We start from the raw sequence: 20,028 nt of genomic DNA, 5'->3' as shown, positions 1-20,028 counted from the left end.
GTAGTTCTTCACAGCAGCGTACAAACAGACTAATACAACTATGTAGTAGATACTTTTATTGCTCCCATTTGTAGATAAGAGAATGTACAGAGGTATAAAAATCTAAAGAAATTTGCTCTGGCCATATACTTACAAGGGGTAAGCTACGGTTAAAACCTAGATTTTCCTCACTCACAAGCTGTGCTGTTAATCACCTTCCCTCCCCTCAAATCACCTAACAATCCAACAGCAAGATTTCTATGTGCCCAATTATTGGTACCTACCCAACAGGATAATCAATTCAAACATCACAATTTAAAAAATTAATTTGAGAGGAAAAAAGTATCTGAGGTTTGGCTCATTAAAATAAATGAGAAAAATTTCTCTCTATTCTCCTGGTGAGGAATCTAATTGGAGGCAGAGCTGACATTTTAAGTCATGGCTCTTCAGGTACAAAATAACAAGGAATGCCCCCAACTGACCCTGTAGGGACAGATACTAAAACTGTCTCTCAAAGCAGCAGACTCTAGTCCGCCAGAAGAGGCCATGAAAAGAGAGAGAGAACACCAGGAATGTTGCTGGCCTTTTCTATCATCATTTACCTTCAGTTCACCCCTCTTTTTTCAATTACATTTCAGCATCATGGTTGGATGTTTCCATTTGGCTATATAACCAAGCTTTACGCAAGGTGTAATTTGCTTAAATAGTGGTCCATTCTGCTGGGGTGGGAGCAACTGCTTTCAGGACTCACATCCATATGGCTCCCACTTAGCCATGTGGCCTGCTAACAAAGGATGGCAGAACTGTTACCACTGTGTTGTCCAGGCTTTCAGTCCTTTGGTTTCCTCTTCACTCCCTGAATGCTCATGTAAAAAGGGAGGCCATACACCTGTGCCTTGTGTGTCTAAGCATTCGGTGTGTGTCTAAAGGCAGAAGGGTGTGGGTAGGAAAACGGAGACGAGGGAAGCTGCGTTCTCCAAACACTCCAGATTTGAGTAAGTGGGGTTTTGCAGCAATTGAGTGATTTGAGGGAAAGTGAACATACAAACCCAAGCAATCAAAGGGAAGATTATCTTACTTAATACCAGGGATACATGTTTTTCTTTCTGCCTCTTAAGTCCAAAGAGGAAAATCAGGACAAGTGGCTTTGGCTGTAAACTTTAAGGTCAAGGATCCTTTCTGTTGAGCTTAGCTCTCAAGTTCTCAGTAGTCAACTGCGGTGAAACATAATTAATAGCACGATAAATACAAGTTGTGGAAGGTTCGATTGAAAGTTGGAGGCCCTCTCCGTGGATCTCTCTACAAAGAACCTGCAATAAAGAGGACTTAATCAACGTTAAAAGGGCTATTAAAAAAGCATCGTCTATTAAAATTCATTTCCTCTCTAGAGCCTCTTGCTGGAGTTTCTCTGTGTGGGTGTGTTCGTAAGAGAGGAATGGGTGAGCAAGAGTACTGGGTACAATTCGTGGATCTTCAAGAGAAAACAGAAGCTCTCAATGAGGAAGAACATATGTTTCTGGGACTGCATCTGTGCAAAAAGTACATAGTCCTGAAGTTGTACTAAGAAAAAAACACTCTCTTTAGAAAGTCTTTTATTTCACACGTCATCTTCTTGGTATATTTCCCTCATACTGCCCTTTCCGCCTGACCAAATAGCTCTTTCTCACCCTTAGGTCCATGAAAACCAGGAAACGTTTCCAACAGTCCGACAAAGCCTGACTAACCAGACATACTACTCGCTCGGGGATCCCGGAGGCAAGCCTCAGTCTAAGAACAGGAGTGACTCTCCAGGGCGCACCTGCCTGCAGGGCAGCCCCTCCCTGCATCAAGCGGAAATCCATCCTGTCCAGCGCGGGGCGTGGGCAGAGTGGGGCGCGGCCCCGGCAGGGCAGGCGGTATCCGCTGGAACTCCGACAACGTGCGCGACCCCGGGCGAACCGCACCCCTTTCCCCACCTCCCCGCGGGCGGGTACAAGTCACCAGGTGTCCGCGCACGCGGCAGGGCCCGCCCCCGGCCCCCGGGCCCGACTGCGCGTGCCCGGCCGGAGCCGCGCCCCCTCCCCAGGAAAGGCCGGGCGTCCGGCCCACGAGGCCGAGCTCCCCCCGGCCCGGGCCTCTCACCGGCGCGGGGGGCGGGCCAGGGGCGGGGCCGGACCCGAGCGGGGCGGGGCTCGCGCCAGCCCCCAGCTCCGCGGCAGCTTCGCCCGCCAGTCCCGAGGCAGGCGAGCGGCTTGGTCGCCCCCACCGGCCCCATGGCAGCCCCCGGCGCCCCAGCGGAGTACGGCTACATCCGGACCGTCCTGGGCCAGCAGATCCTGGGACAACTGGACAGCTCCAGCCTGGCGCTGCCTTCCGAGGCCAAGCTGAAGCTCGCGGGGAGCAGTGGCCGCGGCGGCCAGACCGTCAAGAGCCTGCGGATCCAGGAGCAGGTGCAGCAGACCCTCGCCCGGAAGGGCCGCAGCTCCGTGGCCAACGGTGAGTGGAGCCCGCCGCTCCCCGGCGCCGCCCCCTGCCCAGCACCCGGTCACCTCTTCCTATCCCGCCCTCACCCCGCGTGCTGGGAGTGCGGGACCCCATGTTCTGCCCACCTGTTGCTCGCCGTCCTCGGTATGACCGACTTGCTTGTGGAAAGCACTCTTTTCCATAACCTATTACTCAGCTTTGTCATATAGGTACCTATATATATTAAATATTGTACATATCTATCAGTGTTAAAGACCTCACTTCAAGATTTCACCCCTTTGTTTTTCTACCCCCGCCCCGTCCACACCCCTCGGTGGTGCAGACTTCATTTGGAGGTTCAGGGAGTCTATAAACACCTTGAGATGCTATGCAGAATTTTGGTATGTACGATCTTTTTCTGGGAGAAGGAGCCCTTCACTTTTATTAGATATGTTAAATAGTTCATGACCCCCATAAATATCTTGGGGAAAAAAAAAACCGACAGCACTGGCGCTCCTACAACCTATAAATTGGGATTGTGTTGTCTTGTGCAAGTACTTCGGGACGCTCCACCCTGTGTAGGAGGCGAGTTGTGGATCTAGGGAGTGAAGAAAGTGGCTAGGAGGCTTTGGTCCAGGGAACAAACACGCCGAGGGGGAGGCAGGGGACTTTGGCCCTGCCGGCAACAGCCCTGGCCGCCTAGCTGCGCTTCCCACCCCCACCAATGCGGGTGTGGTGCAAGGCTGATCCCTCCAAAAAATTAAACCCGGAGGTGAAAGGGGTGTAAGCACACACACGCACACTATGTTCGTGATTGATGGACGGGGGAGGTGGAAGGGAAAGAAGATGGCAAGCCACTTGTAAAAATTAGAGATCATGATGTATCCTTTTCTCCCCTGCTGAAGTCAGGTGATCAGATCAACTCAGTAACCCTTGTTTTACTTGTTGTTGTGTGTGTGAGTTTGCATTATAAAAGCACTATGTTGGCTTATTATAGCAAAAAGGAGAGGAAAGAAATTGAGCAATTAAGTTGGAATATCTGTTTCCTGCAATATGCAATTGTTTCTGTATGAAGTAAACTTGGGCATTGGCGAATGTAGGCTAGCCCATTCTAATTTCTACTAGGAAAATAGAAAAATTCTAACAGGCCAGACCACAGGTTTCAAACAGCAGAGTCTGGGAGGCTATACTGTTCATGTAAAAGAATCCGAAAGGATCAGGTAGTCAGTGTTAACATACTTGAAAGGTAAAGAGAAGATGTTCAATGATCGTAGTTAATATAACTGAGGGCCTACTATGTGCCAAGAATTGGGCAATGTGGTTTGCATTCATTTGAGAGATATATATATATTTAAAAACTTGTGAGCTAGTATTTTAATCCTCATTTTACAGATGAGGAAACTAAGCAGTTAAGTAATACTGAAGCTCTCATAGATGGTAAGTGGCAGAGCTGGTATTTAAACTCCCAAACCTGATTTTTAAACTTATCAGTTTGATCATTAAGTTTTAAAATGATTAATACAAAGCGGGATTTGTTAGATGCTAAGCCTCTCCATGGCTCCCTCCCATTTTTCTTTAAATAAAATTGAGGAATTTCTGAAAGGCTGGGGAGGTCTAGAAAACACAGAACTGCTGCAATACATGGAGGGAAAGACCTTATATTTAGACTTAGGAGTCTGACTGAAGACTCCAGGATGAGTGAGGCCAGTCTTTGATGAGTGGAGCCATCACACCCATTCATTCTCTGCGCCCATAGGTCCAGTGCTAAACTGAAATCAAATCAGCTTCCTCTGCATGGGGGACACAGGAGGCATATTAGATATTCTTTCTTATCCATGAGAATGGCCAGCCAGGAAGAGAGCAAGCAGATACAACTCTTCCATAAGTGGAGGGAATGGAGCCATGAACAGAAGAAAAGGGAATGTTGCTGAGCATCTACTATATGCCTATTTCAGAATCTTCATTATATTCTTGAAACAATTGTGTGAGATAGATATGAGAATGTATCTCACATATGAAGTATGTGTCTGTCAGCATTGGTTGGAAATTTAATCCCAACTCCTCACACAATCTGTTCTCTCTACAATGTAATGCATCACCTGTGTGGTGAATTCAGCAAGCATCAAATGAGTATGTTGTTCATGCTGGGCACTGTGCAGGTGCTGAATTAAGCACAAAGACTCTGCTTGCTTTAAAGCAAAAAGTTTAAAGAAGGAAGTCAACTGCTAGAAAAATACATTACCAAATAAAAAGTAGTAAGTGACCTAAAAGAATGGCTAATATATTAATGGAGTTTAGAAGTGTAAATTGGCCGAGCATGGTGGCTCATGCCTGTAATCCCAGCACTTTGGGAGGCCGAGGCGGGAGGATCACCTGAGGTCGGGAGTTTGAGACCAGCCTGACCAACATGGTAAAACCCCATCTCTACTAAAAATACAAAAAATTAGCCGGGCTTAGTGGGGGATGCCTGTAATCCCAGCTAATCGGAAGGCTGAGTCAGGAGAATTGCTTGAACCCAAGAGGTAAAGGTTGCAGTGAGTGGAGATCCCGCCGTTGCACTCCAGCCTGGGCAAAAAGAGCGAGCGAAACTCCGTCTCAAAAAAAAAAAAAAAAAAAGATAAGTTACTCCTTGTAGCAGGAAATTTTGAAAAGCTTCTGGAGGCAGATCTCAAAAATTCAGTAGGACTGGACATAGGGAGGTAACTGGAGAAAAATCATTCTAAGAGGGAACAGAATGAATATTTCACGGTTCACAGAGTTGATATGGTAGAACAAAGGGTGCTATCTTGGTCCTTCAGCTATAATGCTTGGGGCAACTACTTGACTGGCTCTTCCAACTAAGGAACAAAGCGTTTGAAATATTTTGATTGCAACAGCAGCTTTCCAGTAAGCTGAAATACACTCTGCAGCTTACACAGAAGTACAAATCAGGCAAAGAGATAAGGCAGCAAACAACACCTACTTACTTTAAAGCCTCAGCTTTCTGAGACTCAAAAAGGAAATCAGCTTCAAAGGAATTTAACATTAGCATGCCATGAAACAATTACCAGGGGTGGTTCCTATGTATTGTTTAATTAAAATTCTTTGAAAAGGTCTGGGGGCTCGTGGTGGTTCTGAGTATAATTTTTATTATTTCCATATTATTATCCTGTCTCTCAAGTTGAAACAGACAAGTAATTGTTGAAACAGTGCTGGTCTGGAAAAAATCCTGTGTCAACATAAGAAATTCCAGGAAGAAAAGACCCTGATGTTAACTGCTATTAACTCCAGGGCCCTGGAGAATTCTGAGTTGTTGACAAACCTGTATGGCTGAGACAGTGGATAACCTGCTGAAAACAGAGATGAGATAAATGTGACTGATTTGTTGATGAGTATCTTGCAAGGGTCTTTAACCCTTTGACTTCTTTCCAATGCCTTAGTGATTTTCACTGTAAATCACTCAGTGACTTTTGGTGTTATTTTTAACTGTGCTGAACATTTTAAAGTTGGCTGTAACTCTTTGGGAAGGGGGCCTTCAGAGGTGTATAGCAGCATTGTGAAGTAACTCTGTATTGTAGCTAATAGTTAAAATATTTTCCTGAAATAAACAGAAGACGTTTAAGAATTGCAAGTATTGGCAAAGGGAAAAATTAAAAGTGTCCGTATCCTATTTATTACACTTGCCTTAAAAGTACTACTTGTTACATAGTCCTTCCCCCAGGGTATCTGAGTAGAGAGAAAGTTGTGTTTTAAATTGTATTTACTACTTGTAGAGGACAGTGAACAATCTCCTAATGCAATTTACAGCCTCTTTGAAAATCCACCATAAAACTTGAGGCACACTATTATCTTAGGTGATTTCCTTGGTGAAGCTGCTTTTCAGTATCTGTGATCAAAGTGAGTTCTGGGCCAGGCGCAGTAACTCATGCCTGTAATCCCAGCATTTTGGGAGGCCGAGATGGGTGGATCACCTGAGGTCAGGAGTTTGAGATCAGCCTGGCCAACATGGTGAAACCCCGTCTCTACTGAAAATAAAAAAAAAATTAGCCAGGTGTGGTGGTACATGCCTGTAATCCCAGCTACTCGGGAGGCTGAGGCAGGAGAATCGCTTGAACCTGGGAGTCAGAGGTTGCAGTGAGCCAAGATCACACCACTGCACTCCAGCCTGGGCGATGGAGTGAGACTCCATCTCAAAAAAAAAAAAAAAAAAAGTGAATTCTGGAGAGAGAATTGAAAATTTGCTCAGGGTAGCAAAGGAAAGGTAGTTACTAGGTGCTACTGTTAAAAAAAGTTAGACATTGTTCAAATTCTGCATAAATTCTTCCTTTGACAAAAAGGAATCCCAGGAATGAAGCAATTCTGGGGAGCAAGGTGACTAATCATTCAGAAAGTAGGAGGGATGGGGAAAGGAAAAAAAAGAGTGAGATGGCGGGTGGCAAGGTCATGGCCCTCTGCTCTGAATGTGAGGTGTCAGTAGCACACTGGATTAAATGCACCTCTGTGTCTGTGTAATATGGCCTGTGAGCCACTTTTTGTCCAGTGCCAAGCAGATTGAGTTCGGTAAGTCCAAAAAAAGTGTGTGGTTGTCTTTTGTTTTTATTTTTAAAGAAATCCTTCTGATTATAGTAAGTCAAATGAAATAGAATGTTACAAAATGGTAGTTACAAAAAAAACACACCAAACTTCATACCCCTGGAAATGTTTAGAACACATCTCTTAGGGGTGAAGTTTTGTGTGAGGGTAAAGTAAGGATGCTTCAGAATTCATGGAACTGTAAGTAGACCCAGAGTAACAGGGTTTGATTATGAAAGTACGTTGTTCTATGTGTGACAGATAAGACGCAGGAAATTACCTTAAAGGGAGGAAGACTGTTCATTTAGGCTTTTAAAAGACCTTAATGTTATCTGTATGCCCTGTGCTAGGAGTTCCACAGTCATGGGAACAGAGGGTAGCTTACTTGTATTAAATATTCTAGGTATTTGTAGTTCACATTTTCTCAAGTTTTAGATAGCAACTTTACAGTTTTTTCTCAGTTATTAAAATAAAGCTATACATACTTACATTATTTTATCTTCACTTATTTTTACATTAATTTTACCCGACAGTTGAATTCCTAGTCTGATCAATACAAATTGTTAAAAGTTTTGATGTTTTTCTCTGAGAGAACAAGCATACTATTGGCAACCTATCTATGATAGTAATGAAATATAATAAATATGTTGCTGAAACCTCTGGAGTTTATAAATCAGATGATTAGGCCTATAAGATGGTTTATTTCCATCTCAGATGACATTCAACAAGTTTAAATTATACAATTCTGAGACCAATGTTGGACTTCTTCAGGTATTTTGTGCATGTCTGCAAATGTATGAAGATAAATACCCTACTTCTCCTGGGGAAGTAAATTAGCAGTAAAATGCAGCAATGCAAGTGGGAACAGACAATAAATTAGGAGAAAACTTTATTTTTCTATTAGAGTGAGCCACCTGGCTCACCTGACTAGTAGAGTAAGACTACTAAACAGAGTATCAGGTGCTCTCATAATAGAAACATTAAAAACCTGTTGTGTATCTTTTCTTTTCTTTTTCTTTTGGAGACAGAGTTTTGCTCTTTTTGCCCACACTGGAGTGCAGTGGTGCGATCTCGGCTCACTATAACCTCTGCCTCCTGAGTTCAAGCGATTCTCCTGCCTCAGCCTCCCACGTAGCTGGGATTACAGGCATCCCCTACCAAGCCCGGCTAATTTTTTGTATTTTTAGTAGAGACAGGGTTTCACCATGTTGGCCAGGATGGTCTCGAACTCCTGACCTCAGGTAATCTGCCTGCCTCTGTCTCCCAAAGTGCTGGGATTACAGGCGTGAGCCACCACGCCCAGCCTGTGTATCTTTTCTATAATGCCATTTCTGGTGATTAGATACTGGACATAAAAACAGTTGTAATGTTCTTAAAGTGTTTAAAGACAAAAGCTTGAGAGTTCAATATGTAGATTTAAATAAAAATGGACAGTTGGAAAAAAGAACCTTAAGCATTTGAAAACACAACCTGCCGTTACTATTAAAATAATTCACATATTTATATTCTTGGAATAATCAGCTTTAGACTTAACGACATCAGTTAATCAAAGCAGTCACAATCAAAGTTCTGCAGTTCCTTGATTTCCAGATTGTGTGGATGAAAACATTCATTTGAAGCTTAGGATTATTTTTTCTGAATCTCGCAGTAAACTATTCATGGGGTGGGTGAGGGGGGTGCATCAAGCTTATTGGATCTTGATTACTTTTTTTCATTGAAGAATGAAAACAAATGGGAACTTTTCTTGACAGATAATATGAACTTATTTTAGGCCACCAAAATATTACAGATAAATACACAAGCCATACAGGTAAAAGAATGATAGTAAACATACATTATTCAAATATAGAAACAACCTTGCCAAAATGAACAAAGTCAGCTTTTCTTTCTTTCTTTCTTTCTTTTCTTTTTTTGAGATGGAGTCTCGCCCTGTACCCAGGCTGGAGTGCAGAGGCGTGATCTCGGCTCACTGCAACCTCCACCTCCTTGGGTTCAAGCGATTCTCCTGCCTCAGCCTCTCAAGTACCTGGGATTACAGGTGCGTGCCACCACACCCAGCTAGTTTTTGTATTTTTAGTAGAGATAGAGTTTCACCATGTTAGCCAGGATGGTCTCGATCTCCTGACCCATTGATCCACCTGCCTTGGCCTCCCAAAGTGCTGGGGTTACAGGCATGGGTCATTGCACCTGGCCCAAAGTCTGCTTTCCTAATAACTTAAGAAGAAAGTCTGCCTACATTTGGGGGGAAGCAACTTTTCTTCCTCTCCATATGCCCAGAATGACAGAGAACAGTCGAAACTATTTGAGCACCTTCCATCTACCCCAAGACAAAAGCATATATGTGACTATCATACTCACATTTTAGTTCCATTCTGGTGAGCCACAGAATAGATACCTGCCTGAATGATAAGCGCAAACTGAATTTGTGTAACTAGGATATTTCTAATGTACAGGTAATCTGACTAATCAACAATTAACTTGTCAAGTACTGATGCAAGACTGTGCTAGAAGTGGTAGTGTAAGATACAGTTCTTTCTGTCAAAATCTCCTTAGAGGAGAAAATAACCTCTTTTTGCTTTAATGTGGCTCCGCTCCAATCCATTCTCCACACAGCTGCTAGAGTGAACTTTCTAAAATCTCATTGCATCATTTCCCAGTTTAAATTCCTTCAGTTTCTTGCTGTTATCTACAAGAGTAAAATTATTGAACACAGCATTCCAAGTTCTTCGTGATCTGATGCCTGCAATTTCTCAAACTTCATCCCTGGGGCCACTACCCTTGCTCCCTACCAAACACACACGGGCAGTTTATCTTGCTTGGTATTTCTACCCCTCCCCGTCTCCCTCTCTTCCTTCTCTTGCCTGGTTAACTCAGTCCAGTTGTGTCCCCTATAGGCAGCCTCCTTTACCCCTCTCCTCTGATCTTGAATGCAAGTTAAAGAATTTGATAATTGTGATATTTCCACAGGGAAGAAACATGAAAGTACAGGAGTTTTGTGAAAATACATTTGACAGATTTGGTGGATTTAAAGGAACAGACCAAGCACGGTGTCTCTTTCCTGTAATCCCAGCACTTTGAGAGGCCGAGACAGGAGAATCGCTTGAGGCCAGGAGTTGGAGGCTGCAGTGAGCCCTGAATGCACCACTGCACGTCAGCCTGGGCAACAGAGTGGACCCTGTCTCAAAAAAAAAAAAAAAGAGGCTGAGCATGGTGGCTCACGCCTGTAATCCCAGCACTTTAGGAGGTTGAGGCGGGCGGATCACCTGAGGTCGGGACTTCGAGACTAGCCTGACCAACATGGAGAAACCCTGTCTCTACTAAGAATACAAAAAAAATTAGCCAGGCATGGTGGCACATGCCTGTAATCCTATCTGCTTGGGAGGCTGAGGCAGGAGAATCACTTGAACCCAGGAGGCGGAGGTTGCGGTGAGCCGAGATCACGCCATTGCACTCCAGCCTGGGCAACAAGAGCGAAACTGTCTCAAAAAAAAAAAAAAAAAAAAGAATTGCGATAGCAGTTGTAAATCAGTTGGGAAGGGTTAGCCCTGGCAAGTGAGAGGCAGGGGAAATATAATGACTTGAAAGTCATTACAAAGAAAACCTCTAGTAAGTATTTTTTTTTTTTTTCTTTGAGACGGAGTCTCGCTCTGCAGCGGCGCAGTCTTGGCTCACTGCAAGCTCCGCCTCCCAGGTTCACGCCATTCTCCTGCCTCAGCCTCCTGAGTAGCTGGGACTGCAGGCGCCCGCCACCGCGCCTGGCTAATTTTTTGTATTTTTAGTAGAGACGGGGTTTCACCGTGTTAGCCAGGATGGTCTTGATCTCCTGACCTCGTGATCCGCGCGTCTCGGCCTCCCAAAGTGCTGGGATTACAGGCGTGAGCCACCGCGCCCGGCCTCTAGTAAGTATTTTAAAGCAAAATAGAGTTTGTGAGTTCTTTAAATTCACTTTTTTTAAATACTATTGGGAGTATAATGTGATATTGGCCATTGAAGTTATAAAGTCTTACAAGTCTTAAAGTCTTACGAGATAACTCAGCAAATAAATTGGCAGGAATGCCAAAGTAAAGACACAGTTACAGAAATGAACAGTGTATTCATTCATTCATTCATTCATTCATTCATTCATTCATTCATGAGATAGCGTCTGCCTCTGTTGCCCAGGCTGGAGTACATCTTGACTCACTGCAACCTCTGCCCCCTGGGCTCAAGCCATTCGCTCACCTCAGCCTCCTGAGTAGTTGGGACTACAGGTATATGCCACCACACCTGAATAATTTTTGTATTTTTTTGTACAGACGGGGTTTTGCCTTTTTGCCCAGGCTTTTATGGAATTCCTGGACTCAAGTGATCCGCCCACCTTGGCCTCCCAAAGTGCTGGGATTACAGGCATGAGCCACCACGCCTGGCTGAGAAATGAACAGATTTAGATACTTCCAGGATATTTCTATTTAATACTTCACCAGGATGCCAAATTACCAGTTTATAATAACAAATTCTGCAATTACATATTCTAATACCTCAAATAAAATATGACATGAACACCTGTAATATAAAAGGGCCATTTAATGGCTCACACCTAAAGTGCTGGCACTTTGGGAGGCTGAGGCGGGTGGAACTCTTGAGGCCAGGAGTTTGAGACCAGCCTGGCCAACATGGCAAAACCCCATCTCTACTAAAAATACAAAAATTAGTCAGGCGTGGTGACACGCACTTGTAGTCCAGCTACTTGGGAGGCTGAGGCACAAGAATCGCTTGATCCTGAAAGGAAGAGGTTTCAGTGAGCCAAGATCGTACCGCTGTACTCCAGCCTGGGTGACAGAGTAAGACTCCATCTCAATAAAAAAAGTGGGAGGGGGACACTTAAAATGTATTTTTGTCATTACCTAGAGCAATTATTTGAGGATTGCCCCCCAAATGTCATAAATTGGTATATCAGAGGATAGTTCTTGAATTGCTCAGGGGGCCTCCTGAAAAATAAGGACTCTAGTGGCCAGTGTATCGTGTGAGTGATAATGGCGATGGATTAGTCAGTTGCACACTGGCACGTGGAATGTGTGGCCCACTCTTGCAGGAGAGCTATTCTCTCCCTGGCATATTGAACTTCGTAAGAACTCATAGCCAGTGCTTTTCAGCATATACCTAATACACCAAGTTGTTTCTCATGGTTGATTATGTGAGCTAACTGGTCACAAAATACAGCACTGTACAACTGTTGGTTAAATTTTCAATAGTATAAAACTTTATTAGACTTTCATCTGCTTTGAAACAAGCGTTCACCACAGTGTTCCCATTTTTTTTCCCTTTTGAGACAGTCTTGCTTTCTGTCACCCAGCCTGGAGTGCAGTGGTCCAACATCAGCTGACTGCAACTTCTGTCTCCAGGGCTCAAGCAATCCACCCACCTCAACTTCCTAAGTAGCTGGGACTACAGGCCCATGCCACCACGCCCAGCTAATTTTTAAATTTTTACATTTTTTGTAGAGACGAGGTCTCACTATATTGCCCAGGCTGGTCTCAAACTCTTGGACTCAAGTGATCCACCCTCCTCAGCCTCCCCAAGTGCTAGGATTGCTAGCGTGAGCCACCCCGCCCGGCCAACTGTAGTTTTCTAAACCAACAAATTCTACTTATTTTCCAGCCTAAGCAAATGCTTATTTGGGCTGTTGTGGTTTCCATCAATATCTGGTTGTTCTTCTTGGAAAGTAAGAATAGAAGATAAAATACAGTTTTAAAAAATATGTAAGTCCAAGGAAATGAATCAATCCTATGTTTTATGCCAACACAGGCAGACAAAAAACAAAAAAAATTCCTTCACCAACTCAGGAGTACGGGCATACTTATGGTCTTTGATAAGTCTCAGCATATTTTATGCTTTCTTTTAAGCTCCTACTTTTGCTAGTAAATGACTTTAAGGATCCATTCAAATATGAATTGTTATACAAATTCCTCCTAATAAGTGTCAGGATCCCATGTCTTACCTGGAATACCATGTCCTCAACTTTACTGTAATAGGAGAAGTTAAATCTTTTTTTTTTTTTTTTTTTTTTTTTTTTTTTTTTGTTGAGACGGAGTCTCGCTCTGTCGCCCAGGCTGGAGTGCAGTGGCCGGATATCAGCTCACTGCAAGCTCCGCCTCCCGGGTTTACGCCATTCTCCTGCCTCAGCCTCCCGAGTAGCTGGGACTACAGGCGCCCGCCACCTCGCCCGGCTAGTTTTTTGTATTTTTAGTAGAGACAGGGTTTCACCGTGTTAGCCAGGATGGTCTCGATCTCCTGACCTCGTGATCCGCCCGTCTCGGCCTCCCAAAGTGCTGGGATTACAGGCTTGAGCCACCGCGCCCGGCAGGAGAAGTTAAATCTTTTAAGATTTGTGGAGAATGAGAGCTATTGCAAGCCAGAGATTACTGTAGAAAGACCAAATACAGGAAGACGATAAGCTTTTAGACTTTCAGGCTCTCTTTCCTTCTAAAAGACCAACGTGAATCCACACTGTGAGGACAACTGCTCATGGTTGTTAGCCCAATTACCTGCAGCGTTTAAATCAATACTATTAGTGAACACCTGCTGATTTCTGTGCTTACGTTTAACCACACCTGTTTCTGTGGGGCCCTCTATACGCATCTTCAACTCCAGAAATCCTCCTTTTAGAGCTCAGCGTGAACCAAATCACTTTTTTTAAACCACACTCAGTGCTAGAAGATTAAAAGAAAAGATGCTTTTCTGAATGTGAGTGCTCCTCTCTTCTCTCTAATAGAAGCAGGCTGTATAAAGGTCTTGCTTGTTTAGCAATTCTCTGTCATCTGCTTACTGTAAGAGAAACTGCAGTTGGTTTTTTAAAAATATGCCCAGAAACAGGTAATGGAACGGCAATAGAGACTTGTCAATTTGATTTCATAAATATATTAAATCTAACCAATTACATAATAAAATTGTTCACAAAACTGTGATTATGAAAATTAACTTAGTTGTTTTTTTTGAGATGGAGTCTTGCTCTGTTGCCCAGGCTGGAGTGCAGTGGCACAGTCTCACCTCACTGCAACCTCTGCCTCCTGGGTTCAAGCAGTTCTCATGCCTCAGCCCCTAAGTAGCTGGAATTACAGGTGCCTGCTACCACACCTGGCTAATTTTTGTATTTTAGTGATAGGGTTTATATTTTGTGTTTTAGAAGAGACAGGCTTTCCCCATGTTGACCACACTGGTCTCAAACTCTGACCTCAAGTGATCTGCCCACCTTGGCCTCCCAAAGTGCTGGGATTACAGGCGTGAGCCACTATGCCTGGCCTCAACTGAGTATTTTTAACCCTAACAATAATTCATTATTTCGAGCGGTGTTTGTATTGGTGACCAAACACAAAGCTCTTTTTTCCATAACAGCTGCTTAGGAATCATATCATTCCAATGAACATTCAGATTGGGAAAGGGAGAAAATTACATTGTCCTGTGAAGGCTTCACCTCTGCAATCTTCTGAGGAATTTAGAATCCTACCACCATCCAAACAGACCTCCCTCACCATTACCCCCCAACCCCCACAATTGGTTTGACCTGAATTACTTGTTATTTGAGAAGGGTGGAGTTTAAAGTTACTCTGCAACTACCTACTTCATTTTCCTTAAAATGGGCTCCGTAATATGTGCATGGTGTTTTTAGAAAAAACAATTTAGGTAATGTTGCCTGAGCCCATGTTAATTTGAAATATTTCCTAGTAAAACATCCCCTTCTTTAGGAAACATCGAAAGCACATTATGCACTGTGCAAGTGAAATGAATGGCTGGAAAACACAGTAATGTCATCGAGCTCCTCAGTGGCAGGTCAATCAAAAACCAGAAAAAGTCCAATTCAAGACCAATGGTAAACTTAGCAGAAAAAAAGCTGCTCTACAACACAGTGTAAAGCATGCACACTAGTTTATCCCTCTTATTAGAATAGACTAATTCATGAAAAAATGTGAAAAACAAATTTTTATGACTCAAATTCTATTTAAAAACCTTATCTCATTTTTGCATTTTGCTTGAGTAGAGGAGAAAAGTTTTCTTTTCTTACCTGTCGCCAGGTTTATGCCTGAGACCCCATAACAAAAGACAGATTAACAAGAGAAAAGCATAACAAATTTGTTTATTATAAGTTTTATGTGACATGGGAGTTTTCAGAAATGAAGACCCAAAGAAACAGGGAAGACTGTATTATTGATTTTTTTTCTTGAGATGGAGTCTCTCTCTGTTGCCCAGGCTGGAGTGCAATGGCGTGATCTTGGCTCACTGCAACTTCTGCCTCCTGGGTTCAAGCAATTCTTCTGCCTCAGCTTCCCGAGTAGTTGGGATTACAGCTGCTTGCCAACATGCCCGGCTAATTTTTGTAATCTTAGTAGAGACGGGGTTTCACCATGCTGGCCAGGCTGGTTTTGAACTCCTGACCTCAGGTGATCCGCCAACCTTGGGCCTCCCAAAGTGCTAGGATTACAGGCGTGAGCCACCTTGCCTGGCAGAAGACTGTATTTTTATACAGTCATGCAGAAGTCTGATGAGACAAAGGTGGGCCTGATCTAATGGTAATAAACTGAGGGAATTTAGCAAGGCTTGTTTGTTCAGATTCTTCCCTTTGTGACATTCCTTTTCTCCAGGGGTAAGAAGGATCCTTCTGGAATGAGTCTTTGACCTAATTCAAAGGAAGGTCAGCTTGATTTTATATGGTCTGCTTCAAGGGAGAAGGGATGAGAGGAAGGCATAAGGGTGCACTTCCTGCCCCTGCTGCTTCCTCAAATGCCAAGTACTGTATTTTGGGATGACATGTCCTGAAACCCATCACTTCACAATTTTGAAAGTGTTTGAGTGTATGCTTTCTCAGGTAAACCTCTCTCAGCAGTCCTGTTAGTAGCTGGAATTATGGGAAACAGGCATCTAACTGATTTGTCCAGACACATACAAAGTGGTAGAATAGGGGTTCCAGGTGAAGTCTATGGATTTCTTCAACGTAGGGAATATGCCTACTTCTTTTTCGAAATAAACACATCCTTTGAAAGAGAATCACACCTCAATTTTCAGTGTAAGAAAATCTGGATTTTCATGTTGGATTTGTTTAAAGCAGGATGCACCTGTGTGTATAGTATGTTTTTGTTTGCTTTCTTGCTTCTATTTTCAGAAAAGGACATAGCTGAGTTATTTTATATGGTCAGCAGTCATCACGATAGCATCTTATTCTCTGATCGAACAGAAAATGACTTAAAGAAATTCATTTCCATCCTTCTGTTTACTTTAAAAAATTTTACTCAGTCCAAAATTTCTTTAAAATCTTAGAACACAGCCGTTAATTCACTTTTAATCCACCATACTGATCTCAAACTCATGACTGTCTAGGCAAATTAATCTGCATTATTTGTTGTTTGAGATTGGCTATTTATCCAGAAAAACCATTGATTGCGCCAACTTGCAGGCTGAATATCTGGAGTCACATCTTTCATGTGTATTCCACAGGAAGAGTGTCTGTGGTTTAAAAATTCAATCTTATTTTTTTCCCTGTTTCCAACTACCTTGTTATTTGGGGAACCATTAAACCAGTCTCAATTCATTCATCTGAAAACTGAAGAAGCAGCTTTCTTCTAAAAACTTATGTTGGCAAATAAAGAATTAATATTCACAGAGTATTTGGAGTTTCATAAGTGAAGGTTTTAGAGGAAAGAGAAAATGATTTTTTTTTTTTTTTTTTTTTTTGAGATGGAGTCTCGCTCTGTCACCCAGGCTGGAGTGCAGTGGCGCAACCTTGGCTCACTGCAAGCTCCGCCTCCCGGGTTCCTGCCATTCTCCTGCCTCAGCCTCCTGAGTAGCTGGGACTACTGGTGCCCGCCACCACGCCTGGCTAATTTTTTTTGTATTTTTGGTAGAGATGGGGTTTCACCATGTTAGCCGGGATGGTTTCGATCTCCTGACCTCTTGATCCGCCCCCCTCAGCCTCCCAAAGTGCTGGGATTATAGGCATGAGCCACCGCACCCTGCCAAGAGAAAATAATCTTTTTGTCCTCATATCAAAACTATAATAATAATCCCTCTAAGGCCTTGATAAATGACAATGTCATAGTAGCCACCACAGCAAAGACCAGGGGAAAGGAGGAACCCAGAGTTCAACCCTGACTATTAAATCTCTTTGCAATTTAAAGCAGGTAGTTTAAGTTTCCCTATTTATAAACAGAGATGATAGCTGGCTCCGCATCACAGAATATTATAAAGGAACATAAAATAATTTGAGCTCCTTAAAAGAAAAGTCACATTGAAATGTAAGGAGTTCACGCAAGTTGCTTTAAAAAGCCTTAAAACTCACAGCAACAACGTGAATGTTTAACATCAGTTAAACATTTTAGTTCAATAAGCCTGATTATAAAACACATTGATTAATTAGCTATGTGATAGGATATACTGTTTCACTGGGTCCTGTCCAAAGATTGTTACACATTTAGAAAACCTTTGCAGGAATCTCAGCTTCAAGATGGAAGAAGCATGCTATTAGCTATTCCTGAATATCTCCCTACTCCTGGAATTAGGGCAAGGGTGTATTCCAGGTGATGATGCGCTAGGGGGGCTGATTTACAGAATTTTTCTTGAATTCCTAAAATTGCCTGCTTTCATCACCTGCCATTTTATTATACAGTAACAGGAATTAATGGTTCCAGCTACAGTCCATAAATGACCATTAGTATTTTGCCATTCTAGATTGTCCCTGACTTTCCTAATTCAGTTATCATGTGGTATAAAGATTTGAACATGGATAGCCCTAAACTAATTTTTATAAAGACAGTAAATTGGATTTCTTATGTATCAGCTAACTAATAATGTTCTGCCTGGCCACAGCCTTTGTACAAAGGATTGTTTTATTTGGGGTGGGGGTAGTGTAAGCACTGTCTCCAACCACTCCCCCTACCCCGACCCCTTCCCCTTTCTGCATATTCCCAATGCTGAGGGTACTGTGGCCCCCAGACTCTTCAGGATTAGAGCCTTTTTACGTTCCCTGTACCTGGCCTGCTAACCTCCTTTCCCACACCAGCAGGGCCCTTGCAGACCTACCTCCCTAGTGACCTGGGGAGGAGAGAAAGAGTGCAGAGTAGAGGATAAAGGGTTAGCCTAGGCATGAGCCTCAGCTAACGTAAAATAATAATATGAGGCCGGACATGGTGGCTCACAGAGGCTGAGGCAGGAGAATTCCTTGAACCCAGGAGGCGGAAGTTGCAGCGAGCCGAGATCGTGCCATTGTACTCCAGCCTGGGCAACAAGAGCGAAACTCTGTCTCAAAAAATAATAACAATGATAATAATATGAGTTGTTTTCAACTTATTTATAATAATAAATTGCAGCGTCCTTAAGGATCCAACTCTTAATGTGTCCTTAATTTCTCTCTTAAATTGGCTGTGGGGTCATGGAAAAGATTGCTTTCAAGTAAGGGAGGCTGAGGCAGAAGGATCACTTGAGCTCAGAGGCTGGAGTTCAACCTGGGCAGCATAGTGATACTCCATCTCTAATAAAATTTATGGGAAAAAATTGTTTTTCCTTATTTAAGATCCAAGTTCCAGCCGTTCTTTGCCATAGAGATTAAAAATTAAGTGGCTGCCTGACCTTTTGCCAGCCCTTGTGGAGAAGTCAAGCCCCTGGAAACAGGAGATGCCTGGTTTATCTCAACTGCCCTTGTCTCTAGGGTGACAGTTACAAGCCTGTCACTGCCTCCTCACAAGGCTCCTTGAGGCCTGAAAATTGTTTATCAGGCAGATTGTTTGGCTGTAGGAAATAAGGACATGTGTACGAACATAATTTGGGATGGATTTAGACTTTCTGGCTCTCTGACAAAAATAATTTCAAATTACCATTCTCCCTCCCCTTGAATGTATCGTCAGTATTTTGAAATTTTGTCTTGATCACAGTTTATTGGAAGTTATGTTGATGTGTTCCCATTGCACTGGAAAGGAGCTGCCTGTGTTGCCGTATTCTCAACATCTTTCATGAGTCTCTAAAGCCTAGAAGAGTTAATTGAGTATATTTTCCCTCCGATTTCTAAAAGATGCTCCATGACAGAAAAAGAAATTTCAGTTAAACGTAAGAAAGTAGATATTACTTGGCTTTTGGAGATTGTTGATTATTTTGATTAGCCTTTTTTTAAGGCAGTAAGAGAAAACTCAAAAGAAAAAAAAAAAGCTGAGAGAAGGATAAAGGAGGCAGAAGAGGGACACAATATACTGCTTTCCACCACTCCGCACTCCTCAGAGGAGTATTTGAAGATGTACGAGACAGGCATCTGTTGAATTCCTGCAGGCTTCACAGAGCTGAGCACAAAAGACTGGCTCCTGTCTGTGTTTTCATGAGAGTGGGCTGGCTATTAGACCACCAAACAAAGGAGGGGCCAGGTGATTCCACAAAAGCAGCCATTTGGATGGAGTATAAAGGTTGATTTCCTTTCCTGCCTAACTCTCCTGTTGCCAAATATCTCAACCCCAGTGTTGGCCTTAAGTTGATCCATGTTTCCCTTGATCATGCTGATCTGCCCTGTTGTTTTTCTTGTTTTTTTTTTTTTTTTTTTTTTTTTTTTGAGATGGAGTCTTGCTCTGTCGCCCTGGCTGGAATACAGTGGCACTATCTTGGCTCACTGCAACCTCCGCCTCCTGGGTTCTCCTGCCTCAGCCTCCCGAGTAGCTGGGATTACAGGCGCCTGCCACCACACCCGGCTAATTTTTGTATTTTAGGAGAGATGGGTTTCATCATGTTGGCCGGGCTGGTCTTGAACTCCTGACCTCATGATCCACCCGCCTCGGCCTCCCAAAGTGCTGGGATTACAGGTGTGAGCCACCACGTCTGGCCTACCCTGTTGTTTATACAAGCTGTCTTATCTAGTAGAGCTGAGTCACCATTATATTTATTGCCTACACCTGCTTATTACAAGAAGCTTCCGAATTCCTGCCCTGGGAACAGAGTTCTGTGACTTGGGAGACTGAAGTTTATAGTCCAGACCACCTAAACCAGACAATGAGTCCCAAATTTTTCAGCACTGTAACAACCAATCATTTTTAGATTTTTGTGAATTTCCTCTCC

At 43.2% G+C, this 20,028-nt stretch overlaps 1 protein-coding gene across 1 annotated transcript in view; it reads left to right on the top strand.

The window, feature by feature from the left end:
- Positions 1-2,124: 2,124 nt before the first annotated feature.
- The window catches only part of PKP2 (plakophilin 2), a 109,806-nt gene continuing 91,902 nt past the window's right edge, over positions 2,125-20,028 (top strand). Inside the window, exon 1 of the mRNA XM_010370988.2 lies at positions 2,125-2,454. Coding sequence (XP_010369290.1) covers positions 2,232-2,454 — 223 coding nt within the window. The 5' untranslated portion in view covers positions 2,125-2,231. The remainder of the gene's footprint in view (positions 2,455-20,028) is intronic.

This window comes from Rhinopithecus roxellana, chromosome 10 (assembly GCF_007565055.1).
Source record: "Rhinopithecus roxellana isolate Shanxi Qingling chromosome 10, ASM756505v1, whole genome shotgun sequence".
Classification (NCBI taxonomy): domain Eukaryota; kingdom Metazoa; phylum Chordata; class Mammalia; order Primates; family Cercopithecidae; genus Rhinopithecus; species Rhinopithecus roxellana.
Note: the sequence above shows the minus strand (reverse complement) of the source record. Positions and strands in the feature narration are given on the sequence as shown.